General features: G+C 43.3%; 1 protein-coding gene, 1 long non-coding RNA gene and 1 other non-coding gene across 3 annotated transcripts in view; 2 read left to right on the top strand and 1 right to left on the bottom strand.

Annotated features, from left to right (window-relative positions):
- Positions 1-21,092, top strand: part of LOC148679671 (uncharacterized) — a 74,540-nt gene extending 53,448 nt beyond the window's left edge. The window contains exon 2 of the long non-coding RNA XR_015944773.1: positions 20,132-21,092. This is a non-coding gene — a long non-coding RNA (uncharacterized LOC148679671). The remainder of the gene's footprint in view (positions 1-20,131) is intronic.
- LOC147835752 (uncharacterized) lies at positions 957-20,298 on the bottom strand. Its single transcript, XM_087265190.1, has 2 exons — positions 20,109-20,298; positions 957-4,693 (listed from the first exon to the last, which is right to left on the bottom strand). The coding sequence occupies exons 1-2, from the start codon at positions 20,119-20,121 to the stop codon at positions 4,374-4,376; spliced, it is 333 nt and encodes a 110-aa protein (XP_087121316.1). The 5' UTR covers positions 20,122-20,298; the 3' UTR covers positions 957-4,373.
- On the top strand, positions 15,878-19,452 carry LOC141375887 (general transcription factor II-I repeat domain-containing protein 2B-like). Its single transcript, XR_015498313.1, has 2 exons — positions 15,878-18,133; positions 18,244-19,452. It is a non-coding gene; the product is annotated as a general transcription factor II-I repeat domain-containing protein 2B-like (transcript).
- Positions 21,093-23,821: the final 2,729 nt, after the last annotated feature.

Below are 23,821 nucleotides of genomic sequence, written 5' to 3'. Positions count from 1 at the left end.
GATACATCAGGATGATAGAATGATAAGTTTATTGTTTGTCCTAATGGTAAATAATGATAAGAAAGCATTGACGCAACATATAACTGATAGAGTACGGGTGTGTCACTACAGATGGTATCAACATATGTCTGTATATGTATATGTAGACCAAGAAATAGAGTGAGTGTTATGTCAAAGACATGTCTGCCTTTGAAGTAAACACTAGCACACTGGGTCAGATTTGGACCGACGATCTCAATACCTGACTTAAACGGTAATCCTATCTCTATGGAAGAAAATTGGGAAGACCATATGCTGAGAAGGCTGACGATGGCTCCTAGAAAAAGGATCACCAACCTGAAGCAAACAAATTTTCTTCACGAGAATAAACGTTACATGAAAAAAGAGTTTGCTATGCCTAGCGAACGCATTTGTCATTAACTATTTGACAAAAAACAGCGGGTTGTTACCTTGTACACAACGGAATCTGGAGAGCCGCACACTCTGGATGACCCCTGTCTGATCTTACCAGTTAAAGACTGGTTCTTATTCTATAATCATGTCTGGCCGGATATCCAGAATTCTAAACAGGAGCCATTGTTTATCGCCGAGTGGGATTCTGAAAAACCGAACAATCGATTTCGAGTGGTTGGAAACAACTGTGAAAAGAATCCTAAAGACTGTATTTTCATATTCTTGTGCGATGACAAGACAAAGCTTTGTGAGCGTTCTGGCATAATACATGCTGATGAGCATAACGAGCGATATGAAATGGTGCTCCCCATCCTCTGGCGAGACGTCGACAAGCTGTCTGAAATTTTTGGCACCATAAACCAATTGTTCAAATGGTGTGACTTGAATGATTGATACAGGGATATTAAAGTTCAGCTGTTTCACCCCCAGAGGTCTATGCGACGAGGGAGGGAACACTCCCAACTGTCTCCGCCCATCTACTACGAGCATAAAAACCCCTAATTCAATTCAATTCAATTCAGCTTTATTTGTATAGCGCTTTTACAATGTAGATTGTGTCAAAGCAGCTTCACATAAATGGTCATAGTAACTGGAACAGTGTGGTTCAGGTTTTAGTGTTTAAGTTCAGTTCAGTTCAGTTTAGCTCAGTTCAGTGTGATTTAATCATTACTGAGAGTTCAAACACTGAAGAGCCAATTCATCGATGCGTAGCTCTACCAATCCTGAACCATGCGAGGCAGTGGCGACAGCGGAGAGGGAAAAAAAAAACTTCACCTGATGGGAGTGAAGAAAATAAACCTTGAGGGAACCAGACTCAGTTGGGCACGACCATTTTAATTTCTCCGCTGGCCAAAAGTCTTGTGCAGAGCTTCATTCGCCGTGGTTTAGGCAGGAAGATGGCCTCAGCGAAGACTTGTCTGTCCCTGGAACGTCGCTGGAATCAGACTCATGATCTCCACTCCCCACAACCATCAGCGCAGCAGCAGCTCAGGATATGGCCTGGTACCGGATATGGAAACCTTGGGATCATCACGTCGCTGGTCTTGGATCCAATCAGTGACTCCGCATAATCTGAGGACCTCGGGATGAGTATCCCCAGGAGAAAATAGAGAATAAAGAGAATAATTAGCGTAGCTGCTGTTCATCGTGTATATAAGCAAGATGCAGAAGCCTGTGTGGAACCCGCTAGGTGATGCATTGAGTGTATGCTTTACTAAACAGATAGGTCTTTAATCTAGTTTTGAACTGGGAGAGTGTGTCTGAGCCTCGGACGTAATCAGGAAGGCTATTCCAGAGTGTAGGAGCCATGAAAGAGAAGGCTCGACCTCCTTTACTTGATTTTGCTATTCTAGGTACTACCAGAATCCCTGAATTTTGAGATCTTAAAGAGCGAGTTGGTTTGTAGCGAGACAGAAGGTTGGTTAGATAAACAGGAGCTAGATTATTTAGAGTTTTATAGGTGAGAAGTAATATTTTAAATTCAATATGAAGCTTAACAGGCAGCCAGTGTAAGGAGGATAAAATTGGGGTTATATGATCATATCTTCTAGACCTGGTCAGAACTCTGGCTGCTGCATTTTGTACTAATTGAAGTTTGTTAATAGAGGATGCTGGGCAGCCAGCAAATAGAGCATTACAGTAATCCAGTCTCGAAGTCATAAAAGCATGGACTAGCTTTTCTGCATCTGAGATGGATAGCATATTTCGTAATTTAGCGATATTTCTCAGATGAAAGAAGGCAGTTTTTGTGACATGGGATATATGATTTTCAAAAGTTAGATTACTGTCTAATATGACACCCAGATCTTTTATAGTAGAGCTAAAACTAACTTTGTATCCCTCTAATTGTAAATTAAGTTGCGAGATCTGCTGTGTGCCAGATTTAGGCCCAATAAGTAATAATTCTGTTTTGTCGGAGTTTAAGAGAAGAAAATTGTTGGTCATCCAGTCTTTGATGTCTTTGATACACTCAGTTAGTTTAGACAATTCAGACGTCTCGTCAGGTTTAGTTGAAATATATAATTGAGTATCATCTGCATAGCAGTGAAAGCTGATCCCATGTCTTCTAATAATGTCTCCCAGAGGTAGCATGTAAATTGTAAACAGTAAAGGGCCTAAAACTGATCCTTGAGGCACCCCATACTTTACTGGGCTGACTTGTGAAGGCTGTCCATTAATATTCACAAACTGGTAGCGGTCAGTTAAGTATGACTTAAACCATTGTAGAGCCTGTCCCTGGACACCTGTAGACTTTAAGCGATTTATGAGGATATTGTGGTCAATGGTATCAAATGCCGCACTAAGATCGAGTAAAACTAATAGCGAGACGCACCCTCGGTCAGCAGCTAAGAGTAAATCATTGGTTATTTTCACTAAGGCGGTTTCTGTACTGTGGTGAGCCCTGAAACCTGACTGAAACACTTTAAAAATATTGTTCGTCTGCAGAAAAGAGCATAATTGAGTGGAAACAACTTTTTCTAGTACTTTAGACATAAATGGAAGATTTGAAATAGTTCTATGATTTTGAAGCAGTGTAGGTTATCATTATGATTCAATGAAATATTTACAGGATTTTGAGTATAAGCCGGTGCAGAGAGTTTGGCATCTCCTATTTTTTGTCTAAAGCCTTCTATTTTATTACTGAAAAAATTCATGAAGTCATCACTACTAATTTGCGGTGGAGTAGTTTGTTCCAAGGATGACCGATTATTTGCTAATTTAGAGATGGTGTTAAATAAAAATCTAGGATTGTTATGATTCTTTTCTATCAGTTTGCGCAGGTGCTCGGTCCTGGCAGATTTTAGAGCCCTCCTATAGCTGGACATACTGCCTTTGTACGCAATTCTAAAGACCTCTAAATTAGTTTTTTTCCATTTACGTTCCAGGGCGTGGGTTGCTGTTTTGAGCGCACGAGTATGACTATTATACCATGGTATAGTTTTAATCTCTCTAGCCTTTTTTAATTTGATGGGTGCCACAGTATTTAGTGTGCTAGTAAAGATGGCATCCATACTGCTGGTTACTACATCAAGATCATTTGAGTTTGCGGGTGCATTACGAAATAGAGAGAGATCAGGTAAGTTATTTATAAATTCATCTTTAGTTGACGGAAAAATAGTTCTACTAGGGCGGAGTATTGGAGCGGGTTTGCTGATTTCAGGTAAACACAGCTTATATAGTAAGAGGTAGTGATCTGTAATATCATCACTTTGTGGTTTAATGTCTACGTCAATAACCTCGATTCCATAAGACAGAATTAGATCTAATGTATGCTTTAAGCGATGGGTTGGACCCACAACGTTTTGCTTTATCCCAAGTGAGTGTATTAAATCCATAAACGCGAGCCCTAAAGTATCATTAGCGTCATCTATGTGGATGTTAAAGTCACCTACAATTAGCATTTTATCAGTTTTGACTAGTTATTCAGAAATAAAATCAGAAAATTCTTTTAGAAATTTGACATAGGGTCCTGGGGGTCTATATATGGTGATTAAAGCGAGAGATAACATAGGTTTTTGCATAGTATCTGGAAGCTGAACATCAAGCGATAATACTTCAAAGGAGCTAAACATAAGTCTGTTTCTCTGTTTAATATTAAGGAAATCACTAAAGATTGATGCAACTCCACCACCACGACCAGTTTGACGAGCCTCATGTTTATATAAGAATCCTGGAGGAGTTGCTTCATTTAAACTAATATAGTCATTTGGAGGACAACGGCACCAGGGCTCTCGGCAACGCCCAGGATGGTTGGAATCTGTGTAGAAATATTTCTCACACGGGCACCAGGAAAGCAGAAAGTACGTACTTTATTACCTTTTGAGGAAGCGGCACGGACGTGACGAACGATCGAGTCACCGATGATGGCCACATCGGGACCCGACTCGCGGAGAGGGGAGAAGCGGTTCTCCGTGGAGATCTCAAACACGGGAGGAGACGTTCTGCCCCGAGATCTGGGAAGCACCTTGCACCCAGGCGCTGTGGTAGCCGGGTGTCGGCGTGAACGACGCCTGGCTGAGCCGCGCCCTGGGTGCTCTGGGCCTGGACAGAGAAGGACGCGGGGATGAGGTAGAGGGAATGATGTGGTTGTAATTTCCACGTACCTTAGGTGATGAGACGGCCTTAGCATTAGGTACAACAAGCAGTTGTTCCCGTAGCCGCGACCGTCTCACCAGAAGCGATCGGATCTGGGACTCCACTTCTTCCAGCTCCAGCTCCAACGCCTCCATCGATGCTTCTCCTGCACACAAGGACAGAGACGGAAGCGACATTTTACGGGGTAAAGAGCAAAGCCAGTAAGTCAAAAGTGTATGGTAAAAGAGGTCGGTAGCTTTAGCTGACCAGCGGCGCTAGCAGGCTAAAGCTACAAACAACAGGCGGATGCTCGAGGGACAGACCGTTTTTAAAGCAGATTTGTTTGTATAAATGTATTAAGGGTTTGGTCACCCTAAGTAGGAGAGACAAATACTTAGCGAATGAGGAAGAATTTTATGATTAAGATTTAAATTGCGAGTAAATAGCAAGTCCAAACTTCAAGCACACGCAGTATGTGACCGAACGGAGACAGTGACGCCAGTCACTAATCAACAACTGCTCACCACAGTCCTAAAACATGTCTCAACAACTCTCTTCAGAATTTGGTATCTTCAAGCCTGAGGATATCAAAGCAATTCCCCCTGATGACAACGCTTTGCCATGCTTTCCGAAATTCGGAACTTCTGCATTAGACCACGACTTACCATGCTTTGAGCTATTCAAATCTTCTGAACCAGAAAACGATGAAAAAAACTGGCTGGATAAATTTTGCACCGAACTAGGATACCGTAACCTGACATACCTGACCAACAAGTACAAAAAAAGATGACGATACAAAGTTTGACGTCACAGATGGATGTTTCTGCAGTTCCGGTTTCAAGATCATAAAAGCGTTGATCGCAGTGCTCATGCAACACATCATCAACGCTCAGCTGAAAAAGGAATGTGAGGGTTGTGCTATCGACCACCCGAGCCAGCTGCAACACTCCTGCTTGTTTGAACCGTCACCATTCTACTTCGACTCTCACTTTGGAACACTCGTCAATAAACTGATTAAACCTAAGTTTCACACTGCTGTGTCACAGGCTATGATGCGTGTTGGCTTAAAGTCACAGCCTCAGACGATCCACGGAACAGCCCTGGGTATTCTACACGAATTGAGGAGTGAACCATTCATCGTTGCAAGACTGGAAGACATCAGGACCAAGATTCTGGACAACTCCTGTGAGAAAATGGTCAGTGACGCTGTAGATTTCTGGCACCGCAGTGGCTAGACCTCAAACCAGCTGAAAACACAACAATGGGAAACACATGTAAACCTAGTAAGATACTTGAAAACGTTTTAATAGAGTACTATAAAAATCAGTTAAATGGTCTTTTATGTAAAGTCATTAATGATGCCACGAATAATGATCGTTTATCACAATCCAAACGTGTGATGAGTTTTAAAAAAGAAATGAAGATTATTAGAAGTCTGAATAACTCAAGGGACAATATGATTGATGTTTGTGTTAATGGTACCGAACCATGTTGTATTATGATTAAGAGTTTTAGATGCTATGTCTGAAGTATCTGATCAGTTTGGAGTCGGTGATGTCCTCTGTATGTCTACCTATGTAACAGATGTATGCATTTCGCTGATTGCAAAAAATTATGATGATGATATATCAGAAATTGTTGAATCTTTGGTCACTTGCATTTTAGATAAAAACATGTCATCGTGTGTCCAATTTCTTTGTTACCTTGACCGTATGTAACCATTTTCTGATTTGATGTCATGTATGTATCCTCGCTTTAAATAAAAAAAGACTCGTACAAACAATGTTTTGCATTATTCTTTGACAACAATCGAAACAGGACCATGTCTGATATAATGAAGAAAGTTTATTACGACCCATCAAGCCCCGGTGCTTTAGGTTGTAAAAAACGTTTAAAAGATGCTGTGTTTAAGGAAACTGGAGTCCGTCTAAGCGATATACAGGTATCTGGATGGTTGGCCGGGGAAGACGCTTACACTTTACATAAAACAGCACCCATAAAATACAAACGAAATAGAGTTGTGGTATATGGTATGGATACCCAATTTCAAGCCGATCTCGTCGATATGACGGCCTATTCTACGGAAAACGACGGTAATAAATTTATGCTAACTTGTATCGATGTATTCAGCAAGTATGCATGGAGTCGGGTGTTGAAGAATAAGAGTGGAGTCGAAGTTACTAAAGCGTTCGAGTCTATACTCGATGAGGGTCGCGTACCCCGGAAATTACCGACTGATCAGGGAAAGGAATATTTCAACAAGCATTTTCAAGAATTTATGAAAAAACATGATATTAATCATTTTGCAACTGCTACTGATTTAAAGGCAAGCGTTGTGGAGCGTTTTAATAGAACATTAAAAAGTAGAATGTGGCGATTTCTAACGGCCACTAATTCACGGCGTTACATCGATGTCTTACAAGACATTATGACAGGATACAACAACAGCTATCACAAGACTATTAAGATGAGACCTGTTGACGTCTGTAAAGAAAATGAAGCTACGGTGTTTCAAAACTCTTGCGGTAACAAAGATTCAAAAACCAGATTTCAAATTCAAAGTCGGTGACGTGGTTAGGATTTCTAAAGTAAGAGGCCCCTTTGACAAAGGCTATGAACAAAACTAAACCGAAGAATTTTTTATCGTTTCTGAGTGTATTCCGCGTCAACCACCCGTCTACAGGCTCAAAGATTATGACGGCGATGTTATCGAAGGAGTTTTTTATGAGCAAGAGATACAGAAAATATTTGTAAATAAAAACAAATCGTTTAAAGTGGAAAAGATTTTAGGTGAGAAAAAGCAAGGGAGGTCTACACTTGTTTTAGTAAAATGGTTAGGATGGCCATCAAAATTTAATAGCTATATCGACAAAAAAGCCCTGGTAGACTTGCAAAAACCTTAAATTACACATTTCTTTTCATGGCTATTTATTATTATACAAATCAAGCTATGGACAACGGGTTCTATGTTACGCTCCCGTGTAACGCTTCTTTATCCGTTTATCCTGAAAATCGTATATCTAGTTATAAGACTAATTTGGCTGAAACTATACACCTGAAAGGGGAATGGGAATTAGGTCTAGCTGAAATTGAATATCCTAGAAGTTGGTATAATATTACAGACGATGATGGTATTTTCAACTTAAACATGTACCCTGACCGTGATAATGAAGAGAGAAAAAAAACTAGAAACAAATGTACTTCCAGATATACATGGTTTCTTTGTTTCGAGAAAGTAAAAAAAATTCATTTTGAAAACGAAATGCATTGATTTTATTTTTTTGCTGTTTGAAACAACTAACACTCATTTGGGGGATGGTGGGTCTCTAGCAGGGGGGGTCTTTGGAACGACCGCTGGCAAACGCTATGGATGAGCTCACCGGGGGCGTTGGATAGACCCAGGGGAGAGCCCACCAAGCCATGCCCGGATAGAGACCACTCTCCCCGGCATGACCCGCGCCTGGAGGGGGGTAGCGCGTCCCTGGGTTTCACTGACCTGCCGTTGAGTTTTCGTCAACAGACAGAAATAAAGCACTTAGTGCAATTTTTGATTTAGCGGTTGAACGTACCAGGGGTCTAAAGAGGGGCCCGTTGCCCCAAGACAAGCGTTCGAACCCGGGCAAAGCCAAGTGGGCGCTGCTGCCAAAGACCAAAGACCCAGGCCTCAGAGGCCAGCAAAGCTGCCCCAAGACAAGCGTTCAAACACGGGCAAAACCAAGTGCACGCTGCTGCCCCGGTCCTACCAAAGACCCAGGCCTCAGAGGCCAGCAAAGCTGCTCCAAGACAAGCGTTCAAACACGGGCAAAACCAAGTGCGTGCTGCTGCCCCGGTCCTACCAAAGACCCAGGCCTCAGAGGCCAGCAAAGCTGCTCAAAGACAAGCGTTCAAACATGGGCAAAACCAAGTGCGGGCTGCTGCCCCGGTCCTACCAAAGACCCAGGCCTCAGAGGCCAGCAAAGCTGCCCCAAGACAAGCGTTTAAACACAGGCGAGGTCAGTGGGCTGAACCCCATGGGAGTCAGGGGGCCATGGCTGAGCTATCAACCCGCGCCAAAGCATCCTTCTCCCCGCAGGCCAGCGCGCGCGCCCTGGGGAGAGAGGGGGATGCAGCTGAGCTGCCAACGCAGCAAACATGAGATTTCATTGCTCACGGAGGCTAGAAATACTTGCTGCTGGTGCCCCATCCACGAGCCAAAGGCCGGTGGTGCTCCATTCAGAAACACAAGACCGATTGGGCCACCAGCGGTACGTCTTGGCCAGTTGGGTCACCAGCAGCATGTCTGTCTTGTCCGTGCGGTTTGGAGGAATTAGTGTCACCGGGCTTAATAGTGGGGTGCCCGGGCACTGCTGGTGATCAGGTGCCAATCTGGAGGGTACTTTGGAACCAGCGCTTGCCCCCGGAGAGTGGGTGTACCTCGGCATTGCGCCCAGGGCACAGGGCCCCCCTGGATGTCAGAGGCTCCAGGCCAGGGAGTGGAGCTGGGCTTTCCCCCCGGAGAGTGGGTGTACCTCGGGCATTGCGCGCAGGGCACAGGGCCCCCCTGGATGTCAGAGGCTCCAGGCCAGGGAGTGGAGCTGGGCTTTCCCCCTGGAGAGTGGGTGTACCTCGGGCATTGCGCCCAGGGCACAGGGCCCCCCTGGATGTCAGAGGCTCCAGGCCAGGGAGTGGAGCTGGGCTTTCCCCCCGGAGAGTGGGTGTACCTCGGGCATTGCGCGCAGGGCACAGGGCCCCCCTGGATGTCAGAGGCTCCAGGCCAGGGAGTGGAGCTGGGCTTTCCCCCCGGAGAGTGGGTGTACCTCGGGCATTGCGCGCAGGGCACAGGGCCCCCCTGGATGTCAGAGGCTCCAGGCCAGGGAGTGGAGCTGGGCTTTCCCCCCGGAGAGTGGGTGTACCTCGGGCAGTGCGCGCAGGGCACAGGGCCCCCCTGGATGTCAGAGGCTCCATCAATGGTTCACCAGTGGCACATCCTTACGCATCTAGCGCCCAAGGTCCAACAGGAAAACGTTAGGCCTGGCGCTCACCGGGGCGTTGATTAGACCCAGGCCTGAGCCCACCAAACCATGTCCGACGGGAGACCACCCTTCCCGGCCTACTTGTCGGGACGTCCCGCGCCTGGAAGTATTTGCCTGACACAACAGTCTCTGACCTGCCATCAAGGTTTCGGTGAAGGCGAAGAATAATGGACTTAGTCTCTGACAGCCTTGTTGCCAGACCTCTAGGTGACTGATCGATAGGAGCAAGTGTGACGCCCCAGGGGCTAGGCCCCCCCAAAGCACCAATGGGGTCGGCCTCTATGGGTGTGGCAGATCCTCCCCGTCCTGGGCATTCTATCAGGGAGGCGTGGAGGTGTCCCTCCGCACACAGCGCCCCCCCTTCTAAGGACCCAGATGGCCCGTCTGGCTATGACCCAGAGCTTGTCTGCTGCTCAGCCCGCCTGCCAGCCCGCCCCCCTGGACTCCGATTCCCCCGCGCCGATACTCGGCCCGAGCCCCCGCCCCACGCCCTGCGAGGGCTGGGGGATGTTCGGTGGGTTCGGTCGAGTCACCCGGCGTGGTGAATCGAGCCCCCAGGGGCAGAGTAGGAAACGAGCTGGTGTAGGCTTCGATTCTCCCCCCGCCCGAGTGTGTGCGTTTGCATCCCGTCCGCCCGCAATGCCGCCCACCCCCTGGTTTTATTCTTGCTGGCTCCCGGCTGACTGTATTTTAAGAAATACAGTTCCACCAACGTCGTGACGCAGAAGTGGACGCCGCCTCCGCCCGCTTATCAACCGCGGCACGTGGCGTGTGGGCCCCTTTCCCCCTCTGCATTGGCTCTAGCACGGTCATGGCTGAATGTGCCCTATGCCTCAACGTGTACAGTTGGCTTGCTCCTCACCTGACGACCGTTCACAAGGTGACCAACTCGGATGAGAAGCGGCTGCTGCTCGCGCTGGCCGCCGGCCGCGTGGACACGCAGAAGACGCTGTGCCCAGTCCCGGGCTGTCGCAGGACGCCAGCCCGCCTAGACAGCCACTTGAGGCAGCACGCGGAGCTCTCGACCTTGGTCCGGAAAGAGGCTATGGGAAGGCTGAAACGTCAGAAAGGAGCTCGGGAGTTGCAGTGGCTTCAGTCCACCCAGCCGGCAATCCCCGTCGTGTCCCGGCTAGCCTCGTCCTCCGAGGAGGAGCGGGACTCTAAGGGCCCAGAGCCCGGCCGCCCGTGCGCCGACCGCGGCTGCAGACGTGCCACGGAGCGCATACAAGCTCAGCTGATTGACCTGGGGAAGCAGGTTACCAAGATGCGGTCCACCATCCTTCAAATCACACGCCTCTACCGGGAGTTAAGGAAGGGAGAAGGGGGGAAAAGAAGGAGTAAGTGAGCGAGGAGAACCAGGTCGCCTCCTGCACCGCCGGCTCCCGGGCGAGGGGTGGCCGGAGGTCCGACGCCTCCGGAGGCTTTGGATCCCCATGCCTACCCATTCCCGGACCACATCCCCGTGCTGAGTTGAGTATATTTCAGGCACCTCACTGTCCCTGTGCTGGGTGTGGGTCTTCGGGGAAGTTGACTCTTGGTCGTGCTCTTTCCACAGACCTTCTCTTGGGGGCTACCCCAAGAGAAGGCTACCAACTGGGCAGCGAGCCCACCGCCCGCCTGCGGAACAACATCACTTCGAAGCTAGGGAGAATCAAAACTTTCCTTGGTTACATGGCCAGGGGCACCATGGAGCCAGGGACCTTACTTTTCCTCAACCAACCAGCCCGAATCCGAGTGTGGGCCGCCCTGCTAGGTCAGACGCGGATGGCCGACCCCACCAGGCAGCACTATCTGAAGCACGTGGCCCAGTTCCTGGACTACCTATTGGCAACCCCGCCAGCCGCCTCTGGTTCTGATTCGAAGGGACATCAGAGCCCTCATTCGCGGCATACGCCGGCGTGTCATCGTGCACGAGGTTCGGACCAAGCAGGCGAAGGAAAGCAGACTGATCCCCAAGGCCAGACTAGTGCGCTGTCACCGGACCGCTGGGAGGAAAATTCCCGCCCTGCTAGGTAAGCCAGCCTTCCACTGTTCCAACCATTCCCCCTGTTCGTTCTTCCGGGGCACCAACAGCCCTGGGTTCACCCATGTCTGTCTGGCCCTCTCCCCCGCGAATGGGACTCATTCGGGGGGAAGGGGGGCAGATAGATGTGGCTTGGTGAACCAACTGCTGCTGGTGGCCTAGGTTTAATTTACTCTCTGGGTCACCAGCAGTTCTTGGTTCATCCACCCACGACTGTCTGCCCCCCTTCCCCCCGAATAAGTCCCATTCGCGGGGGAGAGGGGCAGACAGACGTGAGTGGGTGAACCAAGAACTGCTGGTGCCCCTGAAGAAGAAACGAACATTTCCTCTCCGGGCCACCAGCAGCTCTTGGTTGAGCTGCTGGCGCCCCGGAGAACAAGTCACCAGCAGCCAAGAGCTGTTGGTGACCCAAAGAGGAAATAGAACCGTCGGTGGTCTAATTTGTCTAATGTCCTTCATCAGATCGAGTCCAACCCAAGCACTAGGCAACAGTGGCGCTTTTATGGCTTTCTGACTGGTTACCTAACCTCCATCTCTGGGCACCGCTGTGGAGTCTTCCAGAATCTCACAATCCAGGAGGTTGAAGAGGCCTCCAGAAGCCCCGACGAGTCTGCTTATGTCATTAACGTGAGTATGGCGCAAGTAAGGTGGGGGTCACCAGTAGCATGCTCTCACTCACTGCTTGTTCTCTGATGGCAGATTACCACGCACAAGACAAACAGAGCCTTCGGGGCGGCGCAGTTGTCCCTAAACAGGGAGGAATACAGCTGGTTCCGCAGGTTCTTGGCGCTGCAGGCTGGTCTCCCTGGAGAGAGCCAGGCTACCTATTTCTTTTTCACTTCCAGAGCCAATCCTTTTCGGACCCTGAACAAGTACTTTCAGTCTGCTTGGATCAGTATGGGCCTTCCAGGCAAACCCACCTTTACTGACGTACGGACTGCTATCGCGACCCATGTGAGTATGTATGTGATGCCCCTGTAACTACCAGCGGCGGCTTCGGTCCTAATCAAGCTTCTGTCTCTCTCCGACGCAGGCAAAGAATGCACACTCTTCAGAGGATCGCCGCAAGGTGGCGCAATTCATGTGCCATGACACTTCAACCTCAGATAAGTTCTACACACTTCACCTCGGACCTTTCCAAGCACACGAGCGTCGCAGACTGTTTGAAAGGGCCCTGGTGGAGGAGGAGGAGGAGGATAGGGAGGCAGCGGGCACTGAAAGCCCCCCGCGGAAAGGACGCAAGAGGACTGAGACTCCCGTCTCTCCCCTGGTAAAATCAGATTCTCTTTGGCGTGGACAGCAGAACGTGTGGCATTGGCTAACTGCCCTTTATGTGTCTCTTTTCCAGGAGGGAACCAGCAGGAGGACGCTGCCATGGCGCCCTGCCAGGGGGAAAAGCCAGGGCGCTCGCCTACTCGAACCAACAGAAGACTTTGAATCGTCCTGAATAAATATTGTACAACTTAACAGTCAAATGGTGTTCAGTGTCTTCATTATTCCTTTTATTTATTATCTGTGTGGTAAAAGTAGATTCAGTAGAGACAAATGAGCCCTGTCTTCTTAGTTCAAAGCTAAATGCCTGCTGCGTCCAGGTTCTGCCTTGGCTACGTTCCGATTGGGACAAATTATCCCTGCCTTGTGTGTTAAAAGTGACTCGCGGGACAACCCCCCCGTCCAGGTTCAGCCTTGGTTGATAGCTCATAGGGAGAATTCATCCCTTTTGCAGCACAAGGAGGTGGTGGGCTGGACGAATCTGTCCAGGTCTGCAAATGCTTTGAATGCCCAGATGGCCTTGAGTCCAATTCTGTATATTAGCAAGCTTCTCCCGGGACAGCTCGGTCCTTTGAGATGCATGAAGAGGTCAGGACAGGGCAGCTGTGGAGTGGAGGTTAACTTTATGGAGGCGTTATCAAATACCCGGAGGATACTACAAGGATATACCGGCTGTGATCAAAATGATAAACGATGCTATCAAACCATCTGGGATATTGTTTTACGATGAATTAAAAAATAAAATTAATCTGATTGCAAAACCTAACATTTTTATAGGTTTCTATGAGAAACTAGGTGCTATATTAGGAGTGAGACCTGAAGAGGGACTAGGTCATTCGGCCTTCCATGAAAAAGCTGATTTTACCAGGACCGTCACCACATATGCACCTCATCAAGCCGACATCAAAGGTGGATTCTACACATTATATGTCTACACCGATATCATCGACTACCAATCAGTCTGTGATTCATACGTACCACTTTTAAGATGCGTACATATAACGGGTGAAAACAACAATATCGTCAGTGTCAGATACGACAAACCGCATTACGCATCGGTAAACAAATCGATCATCACGTACATAAACATAGAAATAAACCGAGAGGTGAGATTTGCTTACGGTAAAGTTATTGTGTAGCTACATTTTAGACCAGTCTCTTTAAAATGCCTTATTACAATACACAGTGTTGGGAAGGTTACTTTGGAAATGTAATAGATTACAGATTACAAATTACCCTATTTAAAATGTAATAAGTTACTGTAATTTTCGATTACTTTATAAAAGTAAAGTAACTAATTACATTTAATTACTTTTTGATTACTTTTAATTTTCTAATAAACATTTTCAACTAAATAATTTTCAAGCATTTTTACAGAGCAGGAGTGAGCTTACAGCAGCTCTGTTTACTGTTAGAATCTCAAAAGCTTTCATCACTTAAATAAAATTAATTTAATTTATTTAAATTTAAAGAAGAGCCACCACAAAACCAGACCTTATCACAAAAACATGTTTACTTTTGTTACAAAATCACAATGTTAGTTAGTTGTGCAGGTGATTTATGTGGCATTTGCAATAAAAAAATACATCTAATTTTTGAAATTTTCATTTTTAAATCGAAGCCACTTAAATCCAAATCAATCACATCTTAGTGATCAATAAAACTGCCAATGAAACATATGAGGCAGAACTGTTCATTTCAATTATTTACTGTAAATAATATGCTGTACCAAACAGAAATAAATTATAGTACATAACAGCAAAAACAAGAAAATCCAATTAAACCAGGTGTTACACATTTTAAACAATATTGATCCGCGATCTGTAAATGTAGCTTGTGTGGACACTACTGCGCTACTTCACTAATAAAATAGCTTCGCTACTGTGAAAAGCTATTTGATTTTTTAGCGACGCTACCGTCAGGCTACTGAGAAATGTAGTTAAGCTAGCTACACTGGTAATGTGATAACATCACTTTGGCCAGAGGAGTCTGCTGGTGCCCTGAAATTCACAAATCGATAACTTTATAAATCATAATATATCATTAGAAATTAAAGGGTCTGTTTTTATTTCTGTACACTCACGATAACGACAAAAACATTTGCTTTTATAAAACAAAGAAACGCTTGCTTACACACCTTCAGATGCTTCCTCATGCTTTTCAATGGCAAAGAGGATTAGACATGGTGCGCCCATAGCCATTAATTTGATTTAACAGTAGGGGGGACAATAAATATAACATTTCTTATGAGCAATTTTTTAAGGGGACACAAATAATACAGCCGAATTGTACTTATATGTCTCCGCAGTTAAAAATGGTTTTATTGTTCATATTACAGCATGGAGACTACATCATGGTTATTTTCAAAGTTTTTCTCAGGTTCAATGACAGCAAATTTTTCTTGAAAACTATTTATTGCATTGTTTGTTGTGTTGTTTACAGTCAACAGACTGACTCCTGAAGCCGAATAAATGCAGGAAAAGACATTTTCCATACTCATAATAACTAACTGGTTTACATTACACTTGTTAAATTGAGAGATCATATTGTAAATTGGTGAGCCTGTGAGGTTCATCTGCTAAACAGCCACAACTCAGAAAACATTTTTAAAAATTGTTCACCCCTAAAAGAATTGTCATTATCCCTTCAATAAAGCACAACACCCTTACCTGACACTGTACATCTGACTGACCCTGCTCTGCCTGTTCCTCAATCAGTTCTTTCTCCTCTGCCTGTGATTAATAATGTGACATTAGTATTTTCATAAGCACTCATTCAGAAAGCAAAATTGCTTGATATGTGAACGTTTTGTACTTGGAGTTTTGCTGCACTGAAAAATTATCTTATGTCCATTTTCCTTTTCTCTGTTATTTTATCATTGAGGTAAAGTTGGTTTTATATTTGCACATTCAGTCTCTCATAATATAACCTCAGAAGAGTATTCTTTGGAAATTCTAAATAGTAAAATTATATTAGCAGCCAACAACCATCAAAGTACAGCATTGTTTACAGTTAGTGTTAATATTATATTGGTTTACCTAAAGCAGGGGTCGGCAACCCGCGGCTCTAGAGCCGCATGCGGCTCTTTAGCGCTGCCCTAGTGGCTCCCTGGAGCTTTTTCAATAAATTTTGAAAATGAAAAAAGATGTGGGAGGTAAATATAGTTTTTGTTTTTAATATGGTTTCTATAGGAGGAAAAGTTTTCCAATGCTGTAAAAGTGTGTAGAATAAATATTTAATTTCAACATTTCTGTCAACGAAGATTTGCGTCATGGTCTGCGACACACGTTTCCATCAGCAGGGCGGGATGCCAGACAGGTGGCTATTGTAAATAAACCGGCGGCTGTGTGATGGACGATGGATGCAAGAGGAAAAAAGAGAAAAATAACTGAGGAGAACAGAGGATTTAACGTTTCTTGGACCGAATCATTTGCATTCGTTGCCAATGCGGAAGGTTTGCCTGAATGTTTGCTCTGTAGTGAGAAGTTGTCAAATAACAAGAAGAGTAATGTGGAAAGACATTTCCAGGGAAGGCATGCTACATTTGCAGCCGAGTACCCAGTTGGGAGTGAGAGAAAAAGTGCGATTGCATTACTTGTGGAGAAATTAGAGGAGCGCAAAAATAAATTTAAAAAGTGGATTGCATCTCCAAACTCCACTACTGCTGCAAGTTTTGTTGCAACCCGGGAGATAATAAAACGTGGAAAACCGTTCACAGATGGTGACTACATGAAGGAGTCATTCATCAACATATCAGAACACCTTTTTTCAGACTTCAAAAATAAAACCGAAATAATACAAAAAATTAAAGGCATGCCTCTCTCCGCTAAGACAGTGAAGGAAAGGGCCATTAAAATGGCTGGTAACATCACCGAACAGCAAATCAAGGACATTAATTCGGCGCCAGCATACTCAATAGCATGTGATGAGTCCTGTGATGTAACCGATATTGAACAGACTGCGCTTTTATGCAGGTATGTGAACTCCGATGGGCCGCAAGAAGAAATAATTAAATTAATACCACTGAAAGGCCAAACACGGGGGGAGGACATATGTGAGGCTGTGCTGAAATGTTTAAATGAAAATGGAATAAACACCAACCACCTGATTTCAGTGGCTATAGATGGGGCACCCAGCATGAGAGGATCAAAAAGGGGGTTTGTGACTTTGCTACAGAAAGCATTGGATCGAAATCTGCTTGCATTTCACTGTATCTTGCATCAAGAGGCACTGTGTGCACAAACATTCCCATCTGAGTGTATGGTGGTGATGAACCTTGTCATCGAGATGGTGAACAAGATAATTGCAAAAGCATTGAACCACCGTCAGTTCCGTGCATTGCTTGATGAAGTTGACAGCGAATATTCCGATCTCCTGCTACACAACAAAGTCCGATGGCTCTCCAAGGATGAGGTTTTACGTCGCTTTGTGGCTTGTTTAGAACATGTGAAAACATTCCTGAAAAGCAAAGACCTGATCTACCCGCAATTGGAAGATACCGAGTGGCTCGAAAAACTGCACTTTATGGTGGATATGACAAGCCACCTAAACAAGCTGAATGAAAGTCTCCAGGTGCGGGGAAACACTGCACTGTAAATGCTGGAAGCTGTTTTGTCATTCGAGCGCAAACTGACTGTCTTTGCCAGAGATGTACAGCGAGGCACGCTCTCTCACTTTCCCTCCCTGAGAGAATTTAAAGAATCCCATCAAGATCACACAATAAACGGCGATTATTTACATAATGCGATCGTTGATATGCAAACTGCATTTGAGAGCAGATTTTGCGAGTTCAGAAAGGAAAAAATGACACTGTCTTTCCCTGTCACACCTCTGGAGATTGACCCTTCCCTGTTAAGCACATTCCCAGGAATTATTCAAGCTGACCTTGAAATGGAAATGGCTGATATATCCGACAAAGATTTATGGGTGTCTAAATTCAAACGTCTGACAGCCGAGCTTGAAGACGTCACTCGCCAGAAAGCCCAGCTTGCCCAAAGCCACAAATGGAGCGAAATGGAAGGGCTCCCGGTACCCGAGAAACTTATCTATGATACATGGAATGCTCTTCCTGATTGTTATAAGAACATGAAGACATATGCATTTGGAGTATTATCCATCTTTGGATCAACATACTTGTGCGAGCAGATATTCTCAAACATGAACTACATCAAATCAAAATATCGCACCCGCCTCACACATGAGAGCTTGCAGTCCTGCGTCAAGATCAAAGTTACATCTTACATGCCCGATGTTGAGAAGCTGTCCAGTGATGTCCGAAAACAGAAGTCACATTAAAAGGGTAAGAATCCTGTCATAGGCACGTATTTAGTGGTAGTTATAAAGTGATTTCTTATTTTTGTCAGTATATATTTGGAATGACACTTAAGGGATATGATTGTGTTTTGATAGGTCCGAGGTAGCTGCGTTGGTTGCGTGTCAAAAGAGAAGAGGATGCTGGATTTCACCCTTGCACTAACTTGCTTGGCATTTGCACAGAAATCAAACTTAAACTATATTAATTTGATTTTATATACTTTTTTTAAAAGGCTGCTGTTTTATTTTTTTATAAATGCAGTCTGCGTTTTATTGCACCGTTTGTTGCTCTGATAAGGGGCACGTTATGCACGTTCTATTTTGATGTTGTTTTTGAAATCCTTAAAATAAAAATTTTATCAAAAATCTAATTTCTTTATTACATTTATTTTATTTTATCAAAGCAATGAAACATAATCCCTTAATATTGTAATGAAGTTAAACTTGAGGCTGCATCGTACAACAGAGTAGTCACGTGGTGCGTCATTCTACAGGATGCACTGCAGGGAAAATAATAGATACATATGGCATTTGTTGCCTTCATTATAAGGCTTAAATAAGGCTTTTAATTTTCTGCGGCTCCAGAAATATTTGTTTTTTTGGTCCAATATGGCTCTTTCAACATTTTGGGTTGCCGACCCCTGACCTAAAGGTTCTATAAAGACGTTGCAACTGATACAAAATACAGCAGCCAGAGTTTTAATGAAATTGAAGACACAAGAACATATCACAGTAGCATTAATATAATAAATTTTAGGATTCTTTTATTAGTTTATAAGGCACTACACAACATGACACCTTTCATACTTTTCTGACTGCTTATCAAAATATAATCCAAACCGTTTGCTACGCTCTTCTAGCACTCGACTTTTAGAATTTCACTTTGTAAATCTAATGCGATCTGGCGGCACTTCTTTTAGTCACTATGCTGCAAAATCTGGGAATTGTCTCCTTAATGAAGTAAAAGAATCCCCCAGAATTTATTTTTAAAAAGCTTAAGAAGCACCTTTTTAAAATTGCGTATGAATATAAGTTTGTGAAGTTTATGCAATTTATCTATATCGTGTAGGTTTATGTACATATGCATGTACGGTGTGTGTGCATGTATGTAAAGAATATTGTGTGTGATTGTGTAGATGTATGCATATATGTGTGTGCTTTGAGTATATATTTTGCTTTAATTGTCTAATATACATTATTTTGTATTTGGTTTATTTTACAATGCCTGTTTGTTGTTTGTGAAGTGCCTTGAGTTCCATGTATGTAGGAAAAGTGCTATACAAATAAAATGTATTATTATTATTATTATTGTTGTTTTGAAGTCAAACTTGCATGAGATTTCAGTTCAAATATTCAAAGTACCATGGTAAACAATGTATGAAGCTGTCACTGAATGAATGTGCGAATATAAAACCAACTTTACCTCAATCATTTTATCTAGTCCATGACACTGCAATGCAAGTTTATTTATACTGTAGCACATTTTATACACAATGCTAATTCAAGGTGCTTTACATAAATAATGAAACACTATCATAAAAATCATCACAACAATAAAAACAAGGACATTTTATATTTTAAATTAATTTAGTCACCTAAGAACAGAATTGAAATTGATTATACAAAAAATAAAGTGGGGCTAGTTTGGACGTAGCACAGTGCTCATTTAGCAAATCCACAGATAAACAATATGCTAATTGTGGCCGTTAATGTAAAGTTAACATTATGCCAAGTCGTCACAAATGAAACAATGCACTTTGGCGTATTATTTTGCTGTGCACCACTAACGTAAGCTAAACAAGCATACGTTAACTACATGAGTCATTTTAACCGCTAATACAGCAGATTCATGGACATCGGTAATCTGCATTTTTGCCGCAACTAATTTATAAATGATTCTGCATTAACTTTGAAGAGAATCGATTTATTTAATGTGATTAATATGATGTGAGTATACTTACTCAAATTTAACATTGACCTGTAGCCTGTTGGACTTCAAAGGGTCCAGTGCATGTTCAAAAATGGGTTCGGAGTCAATCTGTCAAAAATTATAAGTTTTATTTGCTCAAGCAGGAAAGAAACCAAAAGCAATACACTGCGCAGGAGAGGTTCAACTCTGAACTGTCCTTCAGAGACACATCCTTTTATACCACAGTTGTCTTCCGTGCATCTTCTCTTAAGAGTTAACCTTTTAAGGCAAATGTCTCTTCTTAGCACACACATGGCTCATACATCCTGTCGTTCTTAGAACTCGCACCTATATTCAATAACAGGATGTGCTGGTCTCAGCAGTCTGCAACACTGGTCTATACCGTGCTCACAATATGGCTGTTAACCCTTCAGACGATTTCATAGTAACCAACACCCTACGGGTCAATCGTTAAAGACTTCTTATGCATGGAAAACATGTCAAAGTTTTATTTAAACTGAAAAATACCACAAATCCCTCTCTTGGCCTCTGAAAGAGGCCACACTTTATTATATCCAATAAATCTTCAAACTACTATAACTAAATCTATTTGTTAAAATAAAAATAAAGGGAAAAAAAAATCTTTTCAGCCCAATATGTCCAGATGAACCTTGGTCGACGTATGGGCAGCCACCACGTTCATCTTAGGCATCGTATCAGACTGCTATTGTAGATCAACATTTCACCCTAGTCTACATTGTACACTCATAAAATTCAGAAATAAAAATCCCTATAAATGCCTTTTAAACCAGTGTGCTCAGACAGGACTGGGCCGAAAACCCCTGTGGGGAAAGACACCCAGTCGGTCCCCTAATTGACATGTGGGCGACCACAACAAGTCAGCTGAGTCAATCACACAAAACAAAAAACAAAACAAAACAACAAAAAATATATCTAAGCTAAACTTTTCAATAGATTCCTTTTAGACTCAAAATATCTACTTAACATTTCTTATAACACAAAATATATGATGAATCAGCATCTGCGGAAAAAGCACAGTTAGTAGAGAGACATTTACACACGGCTTTCCTCCTCTTCCTTCTTTTCAGCAGATATTAATATTGGCATTGTGTAAGGGGGTGGTGGCCCATCTTTCTTTTCAATTGCTGTTACTATCACCCTGTTACACAATGACCTGATGCATGGGACACAACAACATCCACATGTCACCATTATAGCTACAAAGGTAGCAATTGAGATCAAAACTGAAGTTATCATAGTTTTATATTTTCCAAACACACGGGTCATCCATTCATCAAAGGGGTTATCTATACCAAAGTGTTCTGCCATCGTCTTTAAGAGTATTTTCAATTCCTCTAGGGCCCTGGTTATAGACCAGTCATTATTTTATTTTTTCTAAATTTTCTTCAATCTAATTTGTCTAATTCATTTATTCATTTTCTTTAAGGCTTAGTCCCTTTATTAATCTGGGGTCGCCCCAGTGGATTTTATCCAGCATATTTTTACACAGTGGATGCCCTTCCAGCTGCAACCTATCACTGGGAAACATCCATACACGCTCAATCACACACATACACTACGCCCAATTTAGCATATCCAATTCACCTATACCACATGTTTTTGGACTTGTGGGGGAAACAGGAGTTTCTGGAGGAACTCTGTCCAATTTATTGAAACCCTGTCCAATTCATATCTCTTTTTTCTCATTCTTTCTTTACAATTTTTGGCATCAAGATGCTTTTAATGTTATTTTCCTTACAATTGTCACTCACACACTTTCTGTCAGATTGTCATGTGTTAGTAAGTCAGTCTTTTTTTTTTTTTTTTTTTTCTATTTTAAAATTTAACATAGTATTTGTTTCCCCTTTTTGTGTTGGCCTGTATCTAATATACAGTTGGCCTCATGCATTGGTGTTGCAGCATGTTCTTCTCCTACACCAATACATGCTTACACACCAATTGGACCAATTAGTCCAATTAGTCATCTGTTAATTAATCTCCCCCTTTCGGCCTGGACCTAGTTCCAGGCCGCTTTTACACCCCTGTGTTGACTGTCAAGTTAGTCCCGACAGCCTTACACCTTCAGCAACCTGTTTAAAAAAAAATTGTGAATAAAGTTGTTAATCTGTCATAATATAATCTCTACATAAATGATTTAGTGCACATCAAAGCTGCACCAGGTACCCGAAACTGCAGTCCTTTAAACAATTTAAAAGTCATTAATTCCATTTTTTTTTTCCATAATTAACTAAAATCCCTTAATATGATTTTTATTTCATTTCCTTTTGGTCTGTGCACAGATTTTTTGCCAGTTTTGTTTTCAAATTTCTGTTAATTCTCTTGACATTTCCCTGTAATTATTATTTTTTACACCATTTCTAAAATCAAGTTTCAGGCCCAGTGCCCACTCCACTGATTTAAAATATTTGTTATTCCAGTGTTTATCGTTATCTAATCTAATTTTCCCACAACATCTATTTGTTTCTAGATTGTTATTCATTAAACACTTAATCACTCCACCTATCCCAGACACCACTCGTCCCAATATTGTGGCGTGTCATTTACTCAACTATAATTTTAATTTACTTTCTTTAAATCTGGTTCCCTATAAGTGTCATAACACCTGCTTACTTCCAATCAATCAGGTGTCCACTATTTTTCAGCTAGTAAAATATCACCATCATATATAGTGACACCCCCTCTGTCAAGTGGCAATCACTCAGCGGGCCTCGCAGGGCGTAATTTAACAACCCTGCAGACAATATTAATTCTTGTGGTACTCTGGTGTACCTGTATTGCTGCCCCCTAAAGGTAAATGAAAACACATCCTTCAAATTTGGTGCCAGTGTTAAATAGAAAAATTCATTGACTAAGTCTAGACATTAAAATCACTTATTCTCTTGGTGTAAAGCTGGTAATGCAGTATATTAATTTGGAACTGGCATTGTGGCGGTTTTCACTACCGCATTAACTTAAATCATGAGCCATTCTGTATTTTCCTGTATTTTGTTTTTCTACAGGTAAAATTGGAGTGTTTAGGTGTCAGGTCGATGGCTCTAACACAACTATAGTCAACAATTCTTTAATTGTATCTGCAATACCTGCTTCAGCTTGTGGTTTGTGAGGATACTGTGGCTGCCAAATTTCATTATTTAACTTCATTATTAAACTTTAATTTATGTCTGAGAGTGAGGAGCAAAAACCCACATCTGCTGGTCCTGTAGACCATAATTGGCTTGGTAAACTGTACAGCATTGGTGCCGTCACCTCATTATCCGTTCTTTCTCTTCCATGCCACCTTGTGACCCATATATGTTTAGTTAATCTGCCAACCACACCCTTCTAATCATAATTTTTTTCTTTCTTTCAGTTTAGTTTTTGTCACAGAATAAAGTCATGTGAGGTGGGTTGGTGGGAGGCATGTATGGTGCAATAAGAGTTACCCAAGGTCTCCATTGAGCATAAAGTGAGAGAAGGCCGTCTCCCGGCATGGTTTCTGGCTACAGTTTGCCCCAGTAAATGTCAGCTCCTACAGGCTCTCACATCGATGACAGCAACCATTGTCCTCGCAGGTGAGGTGTACCCAGTGAACAGTTCTTAGTCGTCCCTGTAGGAAATCTCACCATAACACCATCAGCATACCATAGAATAATTCATCAAGCTTTATCAGCAAGTCTCTGCCCCATAAGTTCGTGTGGGCTCTGTCTGACAACAGAAAGTGATGTTTCAGTTGTTGTCCATCAA

Source organism: Danio rerio, chromosome 8 (genome assembly GCF_052040795.2).
Source record: "Danio rerio strain M-AB ecotype USA chromosome 8, GRCz13ab, whole genome shotgun sequence".
Lineage (NCBI taxonomy): Eukaryota > Metazoa > Chordata > Actinopteri > Cypriniformes > Danionidae > Danio > Danio rerio.
This window is presented reverse-complemented; position numbering and strand designations above follow the sequence as displayed.